This window comes from Dendrobates tinctorius, unplaced genomic scaffold, assembly GCF_039654945.1.
Source record: "Dendrobates tinctorius isolate UK_male_01 unplaced genomic scaffold, ASM3965494v1 ptg000057l, whole genome shotgun sequence".
Lineage (NCBI taxonomy): Eukaryota > Metazoa > Chordata > Amphibia > Anura > Dendrobatidae > Dendrobates > Dendrobates tinctorius.
Window position 1 is genome coordinate 34,129,534 of NW_027361725.1, and position 22,910 is coordinate 34,152,443.

The following is a 22,910-nucleotide window of genomic DNA, read 5'->3' on the forward strand; positions in this document are numbered from 1 at the left end:
TTTTAAGGCATATGTTCCCCCTCCATGAGCCAAAGGCTACAGCAGACTTGGCCTTCATTTTACTACCTAAAAGGCCATTCATCTGAAAAACCACCATGTTATGCTTATTTCTCTTGCAGTTGACACTATAGAGGAAATGACTGGCCATTGCAACCTTTCCTGGCAAAATCATCTGTTTGCCAGAGGTTTCAGGAGCCAGATTTTCTGATAAATTTGGTAGAAGTTGGTGTGAATCAATTTGTAAACCCCCAATCCATTGGCCATGACAGTGTTCAGTGGCTATGGGACGGGAGCAGGAAAACCGCCTCTTACCTAACTGCGACAAGCCTATAACCTGCAGTAACCACCGATCGACCAAACCGCTGCACGACCAGCTCTACCCTCGCCTACTGTATTATCACCCATCCCTTGAAGATTGTGAGCCCTCGCGGGCAGGGTCCTCTCTCCTCCTGTACCAGTTATGACTTGTATTGTTTAAGATTATTGTACTTGTTTTTATGTATACCCCCCTCACATGTAAAGCGCCATGGAATAAATGGCGCTATAACAATAAATAATAATAATAATAATAACTGCATTTTAAGTTCATCCACAGCTTTTCCTTTGATTAGTCAGCCTGAGTCATTGAGCCATGACAATCCAGGCCAGCTAATCAAAAGAAGAGCTGTGGCTGGCTTCAGGTGAGGGCCAGTTCTCCTCTCATGTCCAGCGGCCACTGACCATTGTCATGGTTGATGGATTGGGATCTTCAAATCGATTTGCACAAATTTTAGCAATTGGGCATAGTTATTGCTGCTAATGATGCAACCATGTCTGGCATCATGGGGGCAGCTACTTTTTCACATGGATGATCTTCATGCTGGATAACCTTCTTTAGCTGTTGGAGTAGTCATTTTTAATTTTAGCACGGTACATGGCTTCTGGTGTCATGGATCTCACTTCAAGAAAATGTGCTTGTAGTCCTTGGTCACCATGCCTGTTGCGGAGTACTTAGTCTCCATGGCAACAGTGCACTGTCTCCGACAGAGGATAATGAGTCTGTAGGAGACGGGCTGGTAGTGGATGAATGCTACAAGTTCCTGCATGTCTGATCCCGTGTGCTCTGACATCTAAAGGGCTTTGTTGGTCACATTTAGGATATGGGGTTAGTTCAGCAGGAATATCCTAAACTGCAGGGGTGAAAAGCCCTTAAACTTGGTCTGTATGGGTCCATGACAGAGCGCTTTCCACCTTGTGCATAATGTGTACTGGCAGAAGACCACAAAAAATAATGACATTCTGATAGGTTGTAGATACATATGAGAAGATCATTGGTCAAGACTGTGACCTCGTACCACCATTAATTTCCTGGATGAATTGCTGTAGACGACATGTAACCCCCTTTAGCTCAACTTGGAAGATTTTAGTGTCTTTTAATACCCATGTGAGTAAGGCAGATTGATAATTTATCATATAAAAATCAATGTCTGACTGATATTTGCAAAACCAGATACTTTGTAAAAAAAAAAGTCAATACCCATCTACCAACAGCTTTTTTGGGGGGGTTGTTGCCCCTTGTCAGTGCAAAGTAGAGCACTGGGCTGGCCAGGTGAGACCTTTGACTGAGGTCTAGGTGCTGCTTTATCTCCTTGTGGAGCTGTATAGGAAAAGCAATGCCCCATGAAGGTATGCAAATAAGCTCTCCTCCAAAAGGTAAAAGCTGTCTTTTAAGTGCCACCCTGTACAGCTGTTGCAGGGGTTATCTCCCCGGCATCATGAAAGGGGTTAAACATTGAATTATAGGCTAGCTACAATAGTTGCTGCTAATTTATTCTGATGTCTCGTTCCATCCGTCAAGGCTTTGTGACCGCTGCAGAGAGCGGATGTACCTTCTTTTACCTGCCGGCATCCTTGACTCTTCTTTTGATTAGCCCTTTTGATTAGCCATTTTGACGCAATGTCAGCGTCACAGAGTGACGCTCACTAGGTTGGTCAATCATAAGACGAGCCACGAATATTGGCAGGTATGAGGCGGCATTCCCGTTTCCATGCAGCGGCCACAGACCAATGTGTAAATCGATTGGTACCAGCTCTAGTAGTACCTCCTTTGAGCATTATAGAGCCAAGTGTCCTCCTCTAGAAGGAGAGCTAGTTCTCCCTACTCCAGTTTGGCAATCTCCATAATTGTAGAGATTAGTCATACAGGAAAGATCCCAGTTGGTGATCAACAGTAAAACAGACCTCCTTTTGTGGACCTGTTGAGCTTGTAGTACTTGAACGACCGTTTACTTGAAGGGTTATTCCAATCTGCTAAAGTGACGCATATTGCTTCACTAAAAGATTTCTACGTTTCTGTAGGGGAAGATGATACTTTTTGCACTCCATTAACTTCTACTTTGCTCTTGAGGTTATGGGTATAAGTTTTGTTTGCCAATAAGCTTTCAATACTTGGAGCTCTGGAGCTGATGGGCTGTTTTAGTGCATATTTTCAGTAGGTTACATGACTACCAGGAGACGTCTGCACAGTTCTGCTCTTTGCAGATTTACAGTGGATATATTGATTATCAGCATAGTCTGTGGAAGAGCTGGATTTTATGAGCCTGGCTGGAGAGGTGGCTTTTACCAGCTGAGTCCCGCTGTGGATTTCCCATCAGTAAATGTAATGATCTGGTTAATCAAACAAGCAGATTTCACTTTGGCCTCTTCTGAAAGTCTATCCCCAACCCCCTACACTCCCAAGGCACCCATCAGTCCTTGAAAGCTTTAGCCCTTTTCCAGTTATTTGTCCCATCAGGTGAAGTAATGCTCTTAGATTTTTGTAGTAATTATTGATTTTAGCACTTGTGAACAGAAGTTGTTAAATGACTGTTTTGTTAATTCCACACACTTGAAAGCACATTAATTTATTAAAGATCTCATCTATTTGTTGGCTTACAGGTTTGTAAGGTAGGGAGGGACCTTTGGGGGAAATGGTTATCGGGCATGTCGGATCTCGACATGCCCCATTTTTTATTCACCCCTGCAGTCAAGCTGAAGCTGATGCAAAGGCATGCCGTGTGTGTAGACGTTATTTAGTATGTGCTTTGTATAGATAGATTCTTGTACAGCATTGAGCGATATGATGGAAATATATAAATAACTAGATTTGTGCCCGATATCGCATCGGGAGGGCAGTAACATCACGATGGGGGCAGCTTTGTGGCGCTGGGGGTGGCGGCCCACCCACTTCCGTGCAGTCACAACCGGCAGGAAAGACGGTGTTTTGTGGCCTGTGCTGGAGATGTTGTGCGGCGCCCCAATCTCCAGCGCAGGCCTCAAGCCGCGGTCTTTCCTGCCGGCTGTGACAGCACGGAGGTGGGTGGGCAGGCAGCGGCGGGATCCGGCGCGTGTAGTCAGGCAGTGGGTCCTGGCGGGGGTCCGGCGGCGGCATCCCTCTCATTACTCCCCCCTCATTACACCCTCTCGTTACACCCCTCTCACAGCCGGCAGGAAAGACGGTGTTTTGCAGCCTGTGCTGGAGATGGTGTGCGGCACCACCAGAGGGTGGCCGCACCCAATCTCCTCCACAGGCCTCAAGCCGCGGTCTTTCCTGCCGGCTGTGACAGCACGGAGGTGGGTGGGCAGGCAGCGGCGGGATCCGGCGCGTGTAGTCAGGCGGTGGGTCCTGGCGGGGGTCCGGCGGCGGCATCCCTCTCATTACTCCCCCCTCATTACACCCTCTCGTTACACCCCTCTCACAGCCGGCAGGAAAGACGGTGTTTTGCAGCCTGTGCTGGAGATGGTGTGCGGCACCACCAGAGGGTGGCCGCACCCAATCTCCACCACAGGCCTCAAGCCGCGGTCTTTCCTGCCGGCTGTGACTGCACGGAGGTGGGTGGGCAGGCAGCGGCGGGATCCGGCGCGTGTAGTCAGGCGGTGGGTCCTGGCGGGGGTCCGGCGGCGGCATCCCTCTCATTACTCCCCCCTCATTACACACTCGTTACACCCCTCTCACAGCCGGCAGGAAAGACGGTGTTTTGCAGCCTGTGCTGGAGATGGTGTGCGGCACCACCAGAGGGTGGCCGCACCCAATCTCCAGCACAGGCCTCAAGCCGCGGTCTTTCCTGCCGGCTGTGACTGCACAGAGGTGGGTGGGCAGGCAGCGGCGGGATCCATGTAGTCAGGCGGTGGCTCCTGTCGGGGGTCCGGCGGCATCCCTCTCATTACTCCCCCTTCATTACACCTCTCTCGTTATATCCCCTCGTTAACCCCTTTCACAGCCTTGTGATCGCAGCGGCAGCTGGGATCGCAGCTGCAGCCTGGATCCAAGAGGTCGGGATCGCAGCTGCGTCGGGGATCTGAGCGGCATCACTTGAGTGTTCCAAAATGGCGGTTGGCGTACTTCCGGTGCAGCGCAGTGGATTGTGGGATTCGGGGACATCCAGATGGAAGTGGATGACAGACAATTTAAGGCAATTATATATAGATGGTTGATAATAAGTAAAGTTGGACATTGCTTGGATATATGAACTAGTAATTCAGTTGGAAATTTACTTGGCTAAATGCACCAGAATTCTAACTGTCATCAAAATTATGTGATATGATGGCAAGAGGAGCTGACCAGACTGATATACAGTTTCGTGGGAAAAGTTTCAGCAAAACTTTGTCTGCATATGAGTCCGGTGGGCGGTCTTTTTCTGTGATTGGCTGTCTTCCCTGTAGGACCGCCCACTGGACTCATAAGCGTACAGGGATTTCAATGTGCTAAATACAAGTTCTACAAAATCTTCTCCAACAAACAGGCATATGGTTGTGCTCAGCTTCTGCCCTATAACTTGCTGTCCACAGATCAGACTGCATGTATAACGCACCAAAATACTCTGTTTAAAATGCATAATAAATATGGAGCATGGGCATTTTCAACACGTTTTCCTGACCTCTTGAGTAAGCATATGACTGCTAAAACACAACAAAACTACCAACTAATAGACTGTGTACAGTTAGAAAAAGTGTTGTAAAGATGCATGAAATGTATCATCCAGCATGAGGCGCTGTGTGTTTGGGGCGTTATAGGACTGTCTTGTCAAAACTTGCACCGTCTAAAAATTACATAGTCCAAAAATTAGCCAATTTTAGTAATTTTTCTCTCGTTTTATGATGAGTTGATTAGAAAGCAATGTCCCCGTCATCCTTCTGATAATTTTCTAAAGGACTTCAATTTCTTTAGATACAAACTTGATATATTTTCATGCAAGCACACATAACATAAAAAAAAATAATTAGCCCTGGTCATCTTGTGCAATATGTCTCAGGAGGATATCTCAAGCTGAAATGTAGTGATGGTCGCTAGTAGGATAAAACTACATATCAAGCACAAATGGGATGACGAGCCGATAAAATAATGCAGGATCTAAACTATAATGCTGAGAGACAGCATCTTTTCTCCAGCAATACAGAAGCATAGGAGAGGAATGTGACCTCCAGAGGCAGCAAGGGTATCGATTTTTTTTTTTTTTTTTTTTTTTTTTTTGAGAGCAGCAAAGAGGCCTCCTCCTGGGACCAGCTGCAGCCTCCTGTATGCAGGAGGCCAGCGAGAGTCAGGTCAGACCTCATGTTGCTTCCACACATCCTGCATTACTACTGTCACCTTCCTGCTCTGGGCTCCAGCCAGTCTACAGGAAGCCATCGCAGTGCCTCCATCTGATCTCTGTATCACCTAGGAATAAATCCACATGGCATCCTGCTGATGCAGCTCTGAGTCTCCAAATATACCCGGACTACCTATTAGTGTGAATTGTATGTCTGCCTGGTGAAATCATCTTGTTGCAGTATGTTACTGTCTGACTCTCTATTTAGATCAGTCTTTTCCCATACATCCTGAAGTTAACGACCCCCTCCCCCTCTTCTTTTTTTTTTTTCTTTTTTTTTTTGTAGTCCTTTTTTTTCCAAACATGGATATAGTTATAGGAGCAGAAGGAAGGGATCATGTTATGGGACTTCCCTGCAAGACTGATGGGATTAGTAGCATTATAATTATCATTTCAGGGTATTTAAATGGTTTTCCATGTAACTGAGACAATACAGTGCTTGGGCTTCATTTATTTCCATATGTTTTTTGGCCATTTATACATAAATGACTATGGAAAAAAAATGCTGTAAAACATCACTTCTGCCTTACAAAGTTCCACATGTTGTTAATGACCCACCGTGCAAAGTTCCTTGTATTATTATTGACCCACCGTTCAAAGTTCCACATACTGGTACTAACTTGCCATGCAAGTTCCACGTATTATTACTGACCCGTCGTACAAAGTTCCACCTATTGGTATTGACCCGCCGTGCAACGTTCCTTGTATTATTATTGACCCACAGTGCAAAGTTCCACATATTGGTATTTACTTGCCATGAAAAGTTCCACGTATTGGTATTTACTTGCCATGAAAAGTTCCACGTATTGGTATTTACTTGCCGTGAAAAGTTCCACGTATTGGTATTTACTTGCCGTGAAAAGTTCCACGTATTATCACTGACCTGCCGTGCAAAGTTCCGCCTATTAGTATTGACCCACCGTTCAAAGTTCCTCGTATTATTGACCCGCCGTCCAAAGTTCCTTGTGTTGGTATTTAGTTGCCATGCAAAGTTCCACATATTATTACTGACCCGCCGTGCAAAGTTCCACCTATTGGTATTGACCCGCCGTGGAAAGTTCCTCATATTTTTATTGACCCTTCGTGCAAAGTTTCACGTATTAGTATTGACCCGCTGCGCAAAGATCCACGTATTTGTATTGACCCGCCTCGCAAAGTTCCACGTATTTGTATTGACCCGCCGTGCAAAGTTCCACGTATTTGTATTGACCCTCCACACAAAGTTCCTTGTATTATTGACCCGCCGTGCAAAGTTCCTTGTATAATTATTGACCCGCTGTGCAAAGTTCCACGTGTTATTGACTCACCGTGCAAAGTTCCACGTATTAGTATTGACCCACTGCAAAGTTCCACGTATTATTGACCCGCCGTACAAAGCTCCGTGTATTATTGACCCACCGTGCAAAGATCCACATACTAGTATTGACCCACTGCGCAAAGTTCCACGTATTAGTATTGACCCAACATGCAATGTTCCATGTATTATTGACCCACCTTGCAAAGTTCCACGTATTATCGACCCGCCGTGTAAAGTTCCGCATATTATTGACCCGCCGTGCAAAGTTCCACGTATTAGTATTGACCCACCATGCAAAGTTCCGCGTATTATTGACCCGCCGTGCAAAGTTGCTCATATTAGTATTGTCCCACCGTGCAAAGTTATACGTATTATTTACCCACCATGCAAAGTTCCGCGTATTAGTATTGACCCACCATGCAAAGTTCCGCGTATTATTGACCCGCCGTGCAAAGTTCCTCATATTAATATTGACCCACCGTGCAAAGTTATACGTATTATTGACCCACCATGCAAAGTTCCGCGTATTATTCTTGACCCGCTGTGCAAAGTTCTGCATATTATTATTGACCCGCTGTGCAAAGTTCCACGTATTATTGACCCGCCGTGCAAAGCTCTACGTATTGGTATTGACCCGCCGTGCAAATTATTCAGTCCGGAATATAAATGCAGTAACCCATGGAGTGCCTCTGTTGGGAGCAAAGTAAGTGTGAATATGAGCCGATGCTGCATTTGGGGAGCTTCCCCCTTTCTCCATCATGCACCCCCATAACCAACACACATAGATATCCACATGATGAAATATCCAAGTTACAAAAAGACTTTAAAATCCTAATCCGAAGATGTGTACACATAGGTAAGACCCCCTACATAAGTTACGTGGATTTGTTATGGAACAATAGCTATCCATATTTTGTAGTTATACAGGAATGGAGTAAATGACACCTTGTATTTCCTAGTGTGTGCCGACACAAACTGTGGTCCCGAGAGCTAATGTTTTATACTGTAGAATCTAGAATGTGTGTAGTTTATCATCGTACATAATTCATAAAGCCATATATGCAGATACATAACTAATATTCCCACCCCCACAACGGGAGTGCCTGAGGTCAGCGGGGAGGCTACATTTTATCACTGAGGAAATTAGAGTATGTGCTCTGTTAAATGGCCTCTATGTATAACGAGCTGTAGAAGATCTGTTCTCCGGAAGCCAAACAGTTGGATTGACCAAACATTCAACGTGGCCACTTAATTATTCGTCTGTCATCCATCAAGCACATTAGATCTTCAGCAAAGGCCACCATTTTACATAATTCCAATTTGTACCAAATACTAATGCAAAACTATTTTCATCCTGCCTATGAGCATTTGCATAGAAATGTTGTATTAAACACTTATTTTTTCATTAATCAGAGGTGATGTATATGTGCGGGGTCTTGAGGACCCTTTCTTCCCATCAGCATGACCATGTTGAGGAGGAGATGTTCTGAAACAAAGATCAAACCTACATGCTGCCGTCCTTAAAATGATACAGTGTAAACGGTTGAGTGAGATTACTCCCAAGATCGCTCTTGGAAACCCTGTACTAGTGACCGGTGGTAGGGATGAGCGGACCTGTGGAAGGTCGGGTTCTTCCAGTTCAACCGAACTTTAGTCCAAAGTTCGATTCTGGTACCAGAGCTTTACCCAAACTTGAACCTGAACTCAAACCCTATAGAAATCAAGGGTAAACCGAATTTTAAAGATGGAAAATGTCTGTCTCTCTCTCTCTGGCTCTCTCTCGCTCTCTGTCTCTTTCGCTCGCTCTATTTCTGTTTTGCTCGCTCTATTTCTCTTTTGCTCGCTCTTTTTCTCTTTTGCTTTCTCTTTCGCTGATTTTGCTCTTTTTCTCTCTTTTTTTCTATTTTTCGCTCTTTTGCTCTGTTTTTTTCTCTCTCTCTCTTTCGCTCTTTCTCTCTCTTTGTATCTTTCTCTCTCTTTGTATCTTTCTCTCTCTTTCGCTCACTCTCTCTCTTTCGCTCTTTCTTTGTCTCTCGCTCTCTTCCTTTTCCCAAACGGTCAAACAGAGTTCCAGGAGAAGTCAGTGCTCGGAGTTCACCACTGGACACCTATACGAACCTCTCATCGGTGGGAGTCCTGCAATTTAACATTTGTCAACCTTCTGAGGAATAAATGTTCTTTGTGGAACCAGTCAGTGAAGGAGATTTACTTAAATAGACTAATTCTCATTCATGCAGTTAGTGCAGCTTTACGTATATAGAAAGCCCTACTTTTAGGACCTCCAAAAATTGCCAACGCTGATCTTTAAATCCTGTCAGCAAATTGAGACCCTAAAAACACCCATAGATTTTTTTGATTGCTTCCATAGCCCTTTTGTAGAGCATGACTAGTTATATATGATAAACTTAAAGAAGATTTCTCACCACCCAGCACATATGGTCTGTCAGTTGTGTATAGCAGATGTTTTGGTGGAATAACCCCTTGTGAAATGATCAGTTTTAGTCTTGAGTCATCAGCTGATGAACTTTGTCTCTTTTGTTCATGGAACAAGCTTTTAAAGAAACATGTTGTATGTCACCCTACTTTCTAGCTGTAGTCTATAGTTGTGTGGTTTTTTTTCAGGTGGTCTTGGAGTGTGTTCTGAAGAGGGAATTGGTCTACAATAAAGTCACCCCTACTTTCCACCACTGGAAGATCGACGACAAGAAATTTGGCCTCACGTTCCAGAGTCCAGCAGATGCTAGAGCTTTTGATAGGGGAATACGCCGTGCCATTGAAGACCTCACACAAGGTATCTCCATATGAATTTTACTCCTCTTTGATATACAGGTGGACAAATAATACAACACCTTTTCTGTCCGCCGTCCGATCACTTAGGACTCTGGATTTTATTTTTTTATACCCATTGACTACACTTTTTTCAGCTAAGCGTATCAACAGCAAACTTTGTCTTTGCTTTTGTTTTCTTCTGTTATATTTTGCCCAGTGTAGTAAGTGGCCTTCATTACCTATGTGTAGGTCAAGGTCTAGACTTTCATTATGCTTATCACAATTTTACCTGGTCCATTCTTTACAGTTATGATGGCGGTGAACTTGAGCTAGCGGTTGACCAAACTCATTTGGCAGGCAGCTTCTACCCACCTCCCACCCCATGATTCACATGCACGCTTGGCTCTTGTATGTGTTCTCAAAACACTTTCAGACCTCTTTAACGGTAATGATAAACAAAAGAATCAAACCTGTTAAAATCCAACCTGCCCAATCATTGTTTTCTTCCAATGTCTACCATCAGGGTATGGTACGGATACTACCATGTTTATTGTGTACTCATGTGGCACTATCATATTCTGCTCGCTTTACATGCATTATCATCACTGTCCCCAATGGAGAATTATACAATGGAGATCTATGATTACATCTTTGGAGTTTGGGAGGAAACTAGAGTACCTGGAGGAAACCCATGCAAACACTAGAGACCATAGAAACTCCTTGCAGATGTTGTCCTTGGTGGGATCTGATCCCAGGACCCCAGTTCTACAAAGCAACAGTGCTAACCACTGAGGCACCCTGCTGCCCCATACACATTAGATGGTTGGATGGTACAAGGAATATTGACAGATTTGGCTGACATTATTATTAAGTTTATGGCCTCCCAACTTAGCAAATACTGTGAATTTTACAAGGGCGGAATAGCATAAAATCATAAAAGACATAAAAAGCATGGTTTCTGGTGTTTTCTAACCAATTTAAGACTAGGACTTGTTTTGCGTTCCTTCAACTATACTATTGGAATGTATATTTCCAGTGTGTAAATATAGATATTCTTTTTCTTCCTGGCATATGCAGGTTTTCCTACATCCCATGTGGAATCAGATGTTGGATCAGAAGAAGGATCTCAGGTATGTAATACATCTAATTGTTGCTGCCAGAAATAAAAGTAAGGGGTTCTGGCTATAATCTCCAAAAAAGATAAACGGGCAATTCACATCAGCGTTTGAAGTTAGGGCTCGGCCTTGTCTGGAGTCCTTTATGAGTGATTGGACTTCATTTATTGCAATTATATAATTGCTTCGTGAGCTCTTCAAAATCCCAACTCTTCTTGCTTTTGTTTGGAAGCAAATGAACCATTGACTTGTGTCTTGCTTGGGAAAAAAAAAATACAAAATGGAAAAAAAAAAAAAAACACCCAAAACCTTTAAAGAATCTATCCGAACAATACTGCAGTATATATGACAGACATAACAAGTCGTTTCAAAGAGATTCCAGGCTAATATTTGGTGCCTGGGATGTAATTTGCGTCTTGTGATGGAGTCGCTGATGTTTCTGGCGTGACGAATACCAAGTGAATGTTGTAAAAAGTGACTGATGTACTGAAAAGTCGTCTGTCTGACACCAGCAGATTTCCTTCCCTAATTTTTGGCAAAAACAAAAAGCCCCTGATAAAAAGGAAAATAGAATATGCAACACGCAAACCAGATCCTAAAATGTCCCCTTATTTTAAGGTTTCTGAACTTCCATTTGTTTATTTTCTCCAGTTTGCAACTTTGTTTCCTATAGTTGTATTGTTTACTCTTTTGTTTCCGCTCTTCCTTCCTGGGTTGTTTTTCCGCCTTCTATTTTTTTTTTTTTTCTTTCCTTTCCAGTTAATGGTTTCTAGTGTCCCAGGATTGGTATTTTGTGAGCAGAGATTAGGTTTTAAAGCCTGGGCAATATACTATAATCTCCCAATCTCCCACATCCTGCTGGCCCCAGAGCAGTCACTGTAAATTTAGCTTCCTGGCTGCCTGGAGGATGCTCCAGAATGACAGGAGAAAAGTTCTGTGCGCTGTGAGTGGGCGGCTGGGGGAGGGGATGCTTCTAATATCCTTTCCTCCCCCCACTCCAGCTTTCTTGCTCATCTGGCTGCCATTTTTGCAGCTGGAGACACTTATATAGCTTGCCTGCCCCCCCCCCTCCCTTGTACAGAACTGCAGCTTCAGAAAAGGGGGCTGGGGAGAAATCAAACAAATCTCATAGCAACCACAGTACCGTAATTGTTCTACCAGCAGCTGGGAGAAAGCAGGTTTCCGAATGGCATTAAAAGCCCGCAGTAAGCAAAGGTGCAGACTCTTCCCTTTATTAATATTCCAAACTTTGTGAAGTTGGAGAAGTGGCTGAACGAATGAGTGTGCATGCAATCAAAGAAAATTTCCTTTAGCTGTATTTACAGCTACAGTATATACTTCCATTAAAGAATGCCATTTCCCAGATCCTATCCCAATATGTAGTCAGTGTAACAATAATAATATTAGCAAATACCTCCAATTAGACATGTGGTATAGTTCTTCTGGTTAGCTATTTCACTTACCCCATGAGTAGAGCATTGCAGTAGCTTAGGTATCCATAGCTACGACCACTAACAACTAACTGTCTCTATATGAGTGGTCTTAACCATGGATACCTAAGCTACTGCAATGTCTGCACATGAGGAAAGGGACATGGCGGATTAGAAAAACTATACTACGTTTCTAATTGTCAATATTAGCAAATTCCTCCAATCAGTGTTGGGGTGGGGCTATGCAGAGCTCATGAATATGGAGGACTACATGGCAAGTTTACTAGTCCTCTAGCGATAATCAACTACAGCAAGCAGCCCACAAAGCGACACATTAGTGAAATCAAGATCCGTGCCTCCATAGTGTGCTTCTCTCAGATTAGGGGCAAAAATCTGGTGACAGATTCCCTTCAGAGTCATCTGTTTGGGATAGCAATGTACAGTATCTACTTTCTTCTGTCAGTAAAGGTGGCCATAAGATTTTGCAGCTTTGTTCTAAAAGGACCTAATCCAAATAACGTGTATGTGTTTGTAGGAGCTTTTATGGCCTCCCATGCTAAATCCTTAGCCATTAATATGGAGTCCATTCCTTTGCAGCAATAACAGCTTCCATTCTTCTTGGAAGCCTTTCTACTAGATTTTGAAGGGGTCTATGGGAATTTTTGAACCAATCATCAAAATAAGCAATGGTGAGGTCTTACACTGATGTTGGAGGAGAGGACCGTTCTCACAATCTCCATTCTAGCTTATTCCAATGGTTTTGGATAGGTGTGGGTTCACGCCTTTGTGCGACCAGACAAGTTCTTCCACACCAGACTCCTCCAACCATGTTTTTATGGACCTTGCCTTGTGCGCTGGGCTCAGTCATGGAGAAAAGAAAAGGATCTTCCCCCAAACTATTTCCACTAATTTGAAAGCTACAATTGTCCAAAATGTCTTGTATGCTGAAATGTTAAGATATCCCTTCACTGTAACAAAAAACACAACCGCATACCATTAGGGTACGTGCACACGCTGCAGATTGGGGTGCGGATTTGGCCGCGCGGATTTTGTAAAATCCGCAGGTCAAAAGACCTGCGGATTGCTCTGCGGTTTTGTCCTGCAGTTTTTCATCTCCACAATGGAGGAGATGGTAAACCGCAGCGGAATCCACAGAAAGAATTGACATGTCAATTCTTTCTGCGGTTTCAAAACCGCAGGAAAACCGCGCGGAAAAATCTGCACCGTCTGCACAGCGGTTTTTTATTCCCATAGAGAATAATGGTACTGTACACCGCAGCCAAAACCGCAGCAGAATCCGCAGCGTGTGCACACACCCTTAGCCCCTGCCATCAAACTTTACAGGTGGCATTTTGCAATCAGCTGCTTGGCCATGAAAACCTATGACCGGAAGCTCCAGGTCACAGTATGTTCTGCATCAGGATCGAAGGGTATATCTAATATATAAAGCTCAATGTGTGCGTGTGCATCCGCACCATCGCAGCTACAGCCACAAAATTTTGCACAGTCACACGTCTGGACCCCGAGAGCGTCATAGGCTATGTTGTGAAGCAAAATTTTAACCCCGCGCGTTCCAATTCACCAAACAATTTTGCCCCTATCTACATAATGGGGAAAAAGTGAAAGGAAAAGTGTTGGAGGCAAATTGACAGCTGCCAGATGTGAACAAGGGGGACTTAAAGAATGAGAGCGATGGCGCCAAAGAGTATATACCGTACAGTTGCTATGGTGGGGCCCTGACATGGGATACTCACCACACACGGGGATATGAACACACACAAAATGCGCCACACACTACCACGTGCTTCAACACATATACCACCCTCGGCACACATTTCACCACACATACACCACCTCGCCACATAAAAGTCGAAACACAAAAGTCGCCACTCAAAACTCGCCACGCTGTCCCAGAGCTGTTTAAAAGATGAAAAATGAGCTGTGATTGGTTGCTATCAGCAACAGTTTTCTTTGTAGACAGTTGTGGTGACTGAGGCCTATTATTCTTATCATTTCTATGGTGTTATCGTCCTTCTGTAAAGCTGGAAATAACACAATTTATTACCGTGCCAACACAGACCACCCTCTGACACAGACTGCAGGGGGAGCCCAGTATCACACAGGATAGGATTAGATACACGGCTCAGCAGTCAGTATCACACAGGATAGGAATAGATACACAGCTCAGCAGTCAGTATCACACAGGATAGGGTTAGATACACGGCTCAGCAGTCAGTATCACACAGGATAGGGTTAGATACATGGCTCAGCAGACAGTATCACACAGTATAGGATTAGATACACGGCTCAGCAGTCAGTATCACACAGGATAAAAATAGATACACGGCTCAGCAGTCAGTATCACACAGGATAGGATTAGATACTCAGCTCAGCAGTCAGTATCACACAGGATAGGGTTAGATACACGGCTCAGCAGTCAGTATCACACAGGATAGGATTAGATACACAGCTCAGCAGTCAGTATCACACAGGATAGGATTAGATACTCAGCTCAGCAGTCAGTATCACACAGGATAGGGTTAGATACACGGCTCAGCAGTCAGTATCACACAGGATAGGGTTAGATACACGGCTCAGCAGTCAGTATCACACAGGATAAAAATAGATACACGGCTCAGCAGTCAGTATCACACAGGATAGGATTAGCTACTCAGCTCAGCAGTCAGTATCACAGGATAGGATTAGACACATGGCTCAGCAGGCAGTATCACACGATAGGATTAGATACACAGCTCAGCAGTCAGTATCACACAAGAGAGGATTAGATACACGGTTCAGCAGACTATCACACAGTATAGGATTAGATACACAGCTCAGCAGTCAGTATCACACAAGATAGGATTAGATACATAGCTCAGCAGACAGTATCACACAGGAGAGGATTAGACACACGGCTCAGCAGTCAGTATCACACAGGATAGGGTTAGATACACAGCTCATCAGTTAGTATCACACAGGATAGGATTAGATACACAGCTCAGCAGTCAGTATCACACAGGATAGGAATAGATACACGGCTCAGCAGACAGTATCACACAGAAGAGGATTAGATACGCAGCTCAGCAGTCAGTATCACACAGGATAGGAATAGATACACGGCTCAGCACACAGAATAGGATTAGATACACGGCTCAGCAATCAGTATCACACAGGATAGGATTAGATGCACGGTTTTTATATGCAATATAATCATTATAATTTGTTATAACTAACCACAGTTTGTTACTATGCCCAGGCAACGCCTGTGTGTGTATGTATGTATGTGCATATATACAGTTGTGGCCAAAAGTATTGACACCCCTGCAATTCTGTCACATAATACTCAGTTTCTTCCTGAAAATGATTGCAAACACAAATTCTTTGAAATTATTATCTTCATTTAATTTGTCTTAAATGAAAGAACACAAAAAGAATTGTCCTAAAGCCAAATTGGATATAATTCCACACCAAACATAAAAAAGAGGGTGGACAAAAGTATTGGCACTGTTCGAAAAATCATGTGATGCTTCTCTAATTTGTGTAATTAGCAGCACCTGTAACTTACCTGTGGCACCTAACAGGTGTTGGCAATAACTAAATCACACTTGCAGCCAGTTGACATGGATTAAAGTTGACTCAACCTCTGTCCTGTGTCCTTGTGTGTACAGTCATATGTAAAAGTTTGGGCACCCCTATTAATGTTAACCTTTTTTCTTTATAACAATTTTGGTTTTTGCAACAGCTATTTCAGTTTCATATATCTAATAACTGATGGACTCAGTTATATTTCTGGATTCAAATGAGGTTTATTGTGCTAACAGAAAATATGCAATCTGCATTTAAACAAAATTTGACCGGTGCAAAAGTATGGGCACCCTTATCATTTTCTTGATTTTAACACTCCTAACTACTTTTTACTGACTTCCTGAAGCACTAAATTGGTTTTGTAACCTCATTGAGCTTTGAACTTCATAGCCAGGTGTATCAAATCATGAGAAAAGGTATTTAAGGTGGCCACTTGCAAGTAGTTCTCCTATTTGATTCTCCTATGAAGAGTGGCATCATGGGCTCCTCAAAACAACTCTCAAATGATCTGAAAACAAAGATTATTCAACATAGCTTTTCAGGGGAAGGATACAAAAAGTTGTCTCAGAGATTTAACCTGTCAGTTTCCACTGTGAGGAACATAGTAAGGAAATGGAAGAACACAGGTACAGTTCTTGTTAAGCCCAGAAGTGGCAGGCCAAGAAAAATATCAGAAAGGCAGAGAAGAAGAATGGTGAGAACAGTCAAGGACAATCCACAGACCACCTCCAAAGACCTGCAGCATCATCTTGCTGCAGATGGTGTCACTGTGAATCGGTCAACAATACTGCGCATGCATAACGCCTTTTTGTATTACCAAAGAACTCAATCTTTGTTTCATCAGTCCACAGGACCTTCTTCCAAAATGTAACTGGCTTGTCCTAATGTGCTTTTGCATACCTCAGGCGACTCTGTTTGTGGCGTGCTTGCAGAAACTGCTTCTTTCGCATCACTCTCCCATACAGCTTCTCCTTGTGCAAAGTGCGCTGTATTGTTGACCGATGCACAGTGACACCATCTGCAGCAAGATGATGCTGCAGGTCTTTGGAGGTGGTCTGTGGATTGTCCTTGACTGTTCTCACCATTCTTCTTCTCTGCCTTTCTGATATTTTTCTTGGCCTGCCACTTCTGGGCTTAACAAGAACTGTACCTGTGTTCTTCCATTTCCTTACTATGTTCCTCACAGTGGAAACTGACAGGTTAAATCTCTGAGACAACTTTTTGTATCCTTCCCCTGAAAAGCTATGTTGAATAATCTTTGTTTTCAGATCATTTGAGAGTTGTTTTGAGGAGCCCATGATGCCACTCTTCATAGGAGAATCAAATAGGAGAACTACTTGCAAGTGGCCACCTTAAATACCTTTTCTCATGATTTGATACACCTGGCTATGAAGTTCAAAGCTCAATGAGGTTACAAAACCAATTTAGTGCTTCAGGAAGTCAGTAAAAAGTAGTTAGGAGTGTTCAAATCAAGAAAATGATAAGGGTGCCCATACTTTTGCACCGGTCAAATTTTGTTTAAATGCAGATTGCATATTTTCTGTTAGCACAATAAACCTCATTTGAATCCAGAAATATAACTGAGTCCATCAGTTATTAGATATATGAAACTGAAATAGCTGTTGCAAAAACCAAAATTGTTATAAAGAAAAAAGGTTAACATTAATAGGGGTGCCCAAACTTTTACATATGACTGTACCACATTGAGCATGGAGAAAAGAAAGAAGACCAAAGAACTGTCTGAGGACTTGAGAAACCAAATTGTGAGGAAGCATGAGCAATCTCAAGGCTACAAGTCCATCTCCAAAGACCTGAATGTTCCTGTGTCTACCGTGCGCAGTGTCATCAAGAAGCTTAAAGCCCATGGCACTGTGGCTAACCTCCCTAGATGTGAACGGAAAAGAAAAATTGACAAGAGATTTCAACGCAAGATTGTGCGAATGTTGGATAAAGAACCTCGACTAACATCCAAACAAGTTCAAGCTGCCCTGCAGTCCGAGGGTACCACAGTGTCAACCCGTACTATCCGTCGGCGTCTGAATGAAAAGGGACTGTATGGTAGAAGACCCAGAAAGACCCCACTTCTTACCCCAAGACATAAATAAGCCAGGCTGGAGTTTGCCAAAACTTACCTGAAAAAGCCTAAAGCGTTTTGGAAGAATGTTCTCTGGTCAGATGAGACAAAAGTAGAGCTTTTTGGGCAAAGGCATCAACATAGAGTTTACAGGAGAAAAAAAAGAGGCATTCAAAGAAAAGAACACGGTCCCTACAGGCAAACATGGTGGAGGTTCCCTGATGTTTTGGGGTTGCTTTGCTGCCTCTGGCACTGGACTGCTTGACCGTGTGCATGGCATTATGAAGTCTGAAGACTACCAACAAATTTTGCAGCATAATATAGGGCCCAGTGTGAGAAAGCTGGGTCTCCCTCAGAGGTCATGGGTCTTCCAGCAGGACAATAACCCAAAACACACTTCAAAAAGCACTAGAAAATTGTTTGAGAGAAAGCACTGGAGACTTGTAAGGTGGCCAGCAATGAGTCCAGACCTGAATCCCATAGAACACCTGTGGAGAGATCTAAAAATGGCAGTTTGGAGAACTCACCCTTCAAATATCAGGGACCTGGAGCAGTTTGCCAAAGAAGAATGGTCTAAAATTCCAGCAGAGCATTGTAAGAAACTCATTGATGGTTACTGGAAGCGGTTGGTCGCAGTTATTTTGGCTAAAGGTTGTGCAACCAAGTATTAGGCTGAGGGTGCCAATACTTTTCTCTGGCCCATTTTTGGAGTTTTGTGTGAAATGATCAATGTTTTGCTTCATTCTCTTTTGTGTTTTTTTCATTTAAGACCAATTAAATGCCGATAATAATACCAAAGAATTTGTGCTTGCAATCATTTTCAGGAAGAAACTGAGTATTATCTGACAGAATTGCAGGGGTGTCAATACTTTTGGCTACAACTGTAATATATATATATATATATATATATATATATATATATATATATATATATATATATATATACATACATATACACGTGTGTGTGTGTGTGTGTGTGTATATATATATATATAAGTGTGTGTGTATACGTATATCTGTCGTATCTGGAGGACGGTAATGTCACGATGGGGGCGGTGTTGAGAATCCCTCCCCCCCGCATGTGCTCACCCACCTATCCACTCTCTCTTTCCCCATGTGCTGACTTCGCCTGTCTGTGCTCTCTTCTTTGACCTGTCTACCCCATGTGCTATCCCCCTTGTCTGCTGTATCTCTCCTTCCTGTGCTGTTTTCTCCTGTGTCTGACCATGTACAATACTGACATTACAGCAGGATATCGCAGAAGATACATTTTGTTAGATAAAGTATTGTTTAAAAGCAGTCAGTGAAATATTATACCTCACAAAATGAATCCTCTGTGATCCCCTGCTGTAATATCAGTATTGTCTTTTGCTTCCTCCCCTGCCCAGGAGATGTGGTATGCTCCGTACACAGTCAGGCAGACAATTTTTAAAACGAACTTTCGTTCGTGGGAAAACCCCTTTAATGTGACCAGCTTCCTCTGCCTGTAGACACGTCGCACATCTGCCGCCGGGATCAGCTGAATAGATTCACTGCGCCTGTGCGGAATTCGTGCAGGCGCAGTAAATCAAACCGCCGCCATCTTTGTGCAGACAGATAGCGGCAGTCACATTAAAACTGTGCATGCGCTCCTCCTATACAAAGATGTTCTGCGGTCAGTGAATCGTTCAGCTGATCCCGGCGGCGGCATGTTCACGATGGTGTTCCGCTGGTGGTAAACAGGCAAGAGGCTGCGTACAGTGTGTGTGTGTGGTGTGTATGGCGTATACAGTGTGTGTGTGTGTGTGTGTGTGTGTGTGTATATATATATATATATATATATATATATATATATATATATATATATATATATATATATGAAAGTATTGGCACCCTTGAAATTGTTCCAGAAAAAAGGCAAATTAAACATAATTTCACACATAACCCCAAAAATGTGCCAGACAAAATTGTTGGCACCCTCAACTCACTTCCTATAACCATCAACAAGCTTTGTACACCTTTTGGCTGTAATTTTTGACCATTCTTACCAAGTGAGCTTTCCTGGGGCTGGCGGTGGTAGAGCGGGATCACAGGAGGCAGGGAAGCTGCTTCAGGAGGATGGCGGCAGGAGCGGGGCGATGTTGCAGTGCAGGGAATCTCAGAAGATCTCAGAGTCCATTTTCCTTATGATATCTCTGTGGTGGGCTATGGGAACATGGCAGCTGGTGACAGCGCATTGGCAGATTGAGATCTCGGGAGACGAGATCTATCCAGATGTATCAGTTATCAAGCGAGTGCTTCTCCCCTGAGTAACCCTTTAATATAATTATAACTTAAAGTCTGTGACAGGGAGTATTAATTTTACCAGTAACGTATCCCAAATATCTAGGCTCTCCATAGAGTAACTGGTCTTCGCCCATTTTACATTTCATCCTATCCCAGGCCACAGCTTAATGAAAACAGTTGAGCACTTTCCTGTCTCATTCTTTCTCATGTGGTTTTTTTTCCTCCTTTTCTTGCCTTTTTTTGTGTCGCCATGGAGTGTTTCCATGGTAACGTCACCTTGTTTATAAAGTGTGTCTTCATTGGCATGCTGCTGCCCACTCACTTGCAGCTCCATACTTTGCCTGTGACTACATAGAAGTCTACCTCTTCGTCTGCCACAGACCATATTTGGTGGATGGGACTTGAGGCATTAATGTCCCTCATCAGTCCTTCAATTCTGCAGAAGAAGTCAGTTTTTTTTCCAAATCGGACAACCGTTTCCTATAAACTTCTGAGCACAGATGTCGAAAATTCAGAATCCTCAAGCGACAGTGAACCTAGTTGGTGTTTTTGTGCATTTATGGAGATGTGAAAATCTCCGCTATGATTAAGTTTTGTCTTCAGACAGATGTTGATGTTGGAGGCAGAAGCCACCATTAACAGGTTGTTTCTGATCTCTCGCCCAAGTGTCTACATTGTGCTTCTAGTCACATTTAGCAACAGGTTTAGACCAATTTTTTTTTCTGCAAAATTTGTCAGGGAATGTTTATGGCAGACCATCATATTCACAGTATATTGGTGCAAGTTCACCGACAATGAGCCATAAGCCCAGAGATGGAGTGCCATATCTTGTCTGGAAACTACTTCTATCCCACAAAAAAAAAAACACGTTATTCTCACTTTTTGGAATGGTGACTTACCAACAATACCACGTGATATTGTCATGTCATGTGAGCATTGTATTCTACCAGTGGGCGGTGATTGGCTGCAGCGCTGATGGAACATAACAATGAAACATGAATGCCGGGCGTTAGAGCACCAACATTGCTAGAACGCCTCCAGTCCCAGAGGTGAGTATACTACTTTTTTTATTTTATGCGGAGCCCACTATGTAGCAGACAGCACTTTTAGTTTGCATTTCCAGTTTATGCATTAAAATATACTGTTTATTTTATTTCTTGCTCTTACTGTAAAGCAGAAGTCTCTACTTCAGACACGAATGAAAAAGGAAAAAAAACATAAAAGCCAAGTGGTAATGATACTGTGCCCATGTGCGCATTCTGCAGTCCTTCTCAAATTGAGAGCCACCCCTAGTTGTTGTTGAGGTGCTGCTGGGGAGATGACTTCTTTGGTCTGCCTTGTGAGCCTTGGTTTCATCTTTGGTCTGCTTGGTGAGGCCCATGCATCATCTGTGGTCTGCTTGGTGAGGCCCATGCATCAACTGTGGTCTGCCTGGTGAGACCAAGTGTCATCTTTGGTCCGCTTGGTGAGGCCAGGTGTCATCTTTGATCTGCCTGGTGAGGCCCGGGTCTCGTCCTTGGTCTGCTTGGTGAGGACCTGGGTATCATCTTTGGTCTGCTTGGTGAAGCCCAGGTGTCTTCTTTCGTCTGCCTTATAAGGCCTTAGTAACAAAAGTTTAAGAATCTCTCATCTGGACACTGTCTGTGATATGTGTTAAAGGAAGTTGTCTTGACCTAGTTAGTTTTTATTTTGGACATACACAAAAGCTGTTGTTGAACAGGCAAAAGCAATCTTTCCGGACTCCCCCATAAAAATCTTCTTTTGTAGACACCTTTGCTTTAAAAGAGTAGATGCGTTTAAAATTCAGCCTGTTTTATTACCAAGGGAAGATGTCAAGAGTGTTTAGTTGGTTCCATGAAATTGGTTTTCGTGGAATTTCACAAACATTGGGTTTACAAAGGCGAGAAAAATACACGTACTGACTGCGGGTCTCTCAACTGTTTCTTACAGCCTCATAGACACATATGAGGCAGTAAATTCAGGTTGGGAAACCTGTGGTCAGGTCAGGCATTGCACTACGTTTATGGACCGTGAAATATGCCCATGTGAACCTGGCCTAAGCATTGCAATCTTAGAAATCTCAAGGGAAGTTTAGTCTGGTTTAATCTTTACCAAAGGCCACATGTCATGCCCAAGACACTATTTCAACAATAAGTATTATTTTTTTTAAATCTACAAGTATTATTTTAATATTCTACCGTAACCTACAAATTCTGGAACTACAGTCTGCCATGAACCAATACTGAAACACATGCAACAGATTTGTAATGGTTTTAGTATAGAATTCCTTTAACCAAATTGTAAGACACCAAAGCAGAACGATTCTCTGAAAAACTGCTTAATGAATAATTACAAATATCTGTAAATTGCTATGTCTCCCAACTTTGAACGATCCGAAATAGGGCCACACACTGTAGTGTGCAAATGTTTTTATGCTAAGCCAGTATCCTACTCTTGCGCAGTCCTTTGTGCCCAAACAGAAATTATGCTCTTAGTGAAGCACACACTATCGTGCCTCTTATACAGTATTATGACCCCACAGTACATTCACCCCACACAGTATAATGCCCCACAGTTCATTTCCCTCCACACAGTATGATACCCCCACAATACATTCCTCCCCACATAATTTATTATGCATTTACAGCAGACCTGGGGAAAAGGCAGCCTGTGGGCCTCTGGCTGTCTCAGTCCGGCCCCTTGTTCAGCCCCATAGAATCGCCTTGTTCAGCCCCACAGAATCCCCGTGTTCACCCCCATATTCATTCA

General features: G+C 43.3%; 1 protein-coding gene across 1 annotated transcript in view; it reads left to right on the forward strand.

Annotated features, from left to right (window-relative positions):
• SPRED1 (sprouty related EVH1 domain containing 1) overlaps window positions 1-22,910 on the forward strand; it is an 88,757-nt gene that overhangs the window by 60,176 nt on the left and 5,671 nt on the right. Inside the window, exons 3-4 of the mRNA XM_073577889.1 lie at window positions 9,526-9,694; window positions 10,750-10,802. Coding sequence (XP_073433990.1) covers window positions 9,526-9,694; window positions 10,750-10,802 — 222 coding nt within the window. The remainder of the gene's footprint in view (window positions 1-9,525; window positions 9,695-10,749; window positions 10,803-22,910) is intronic.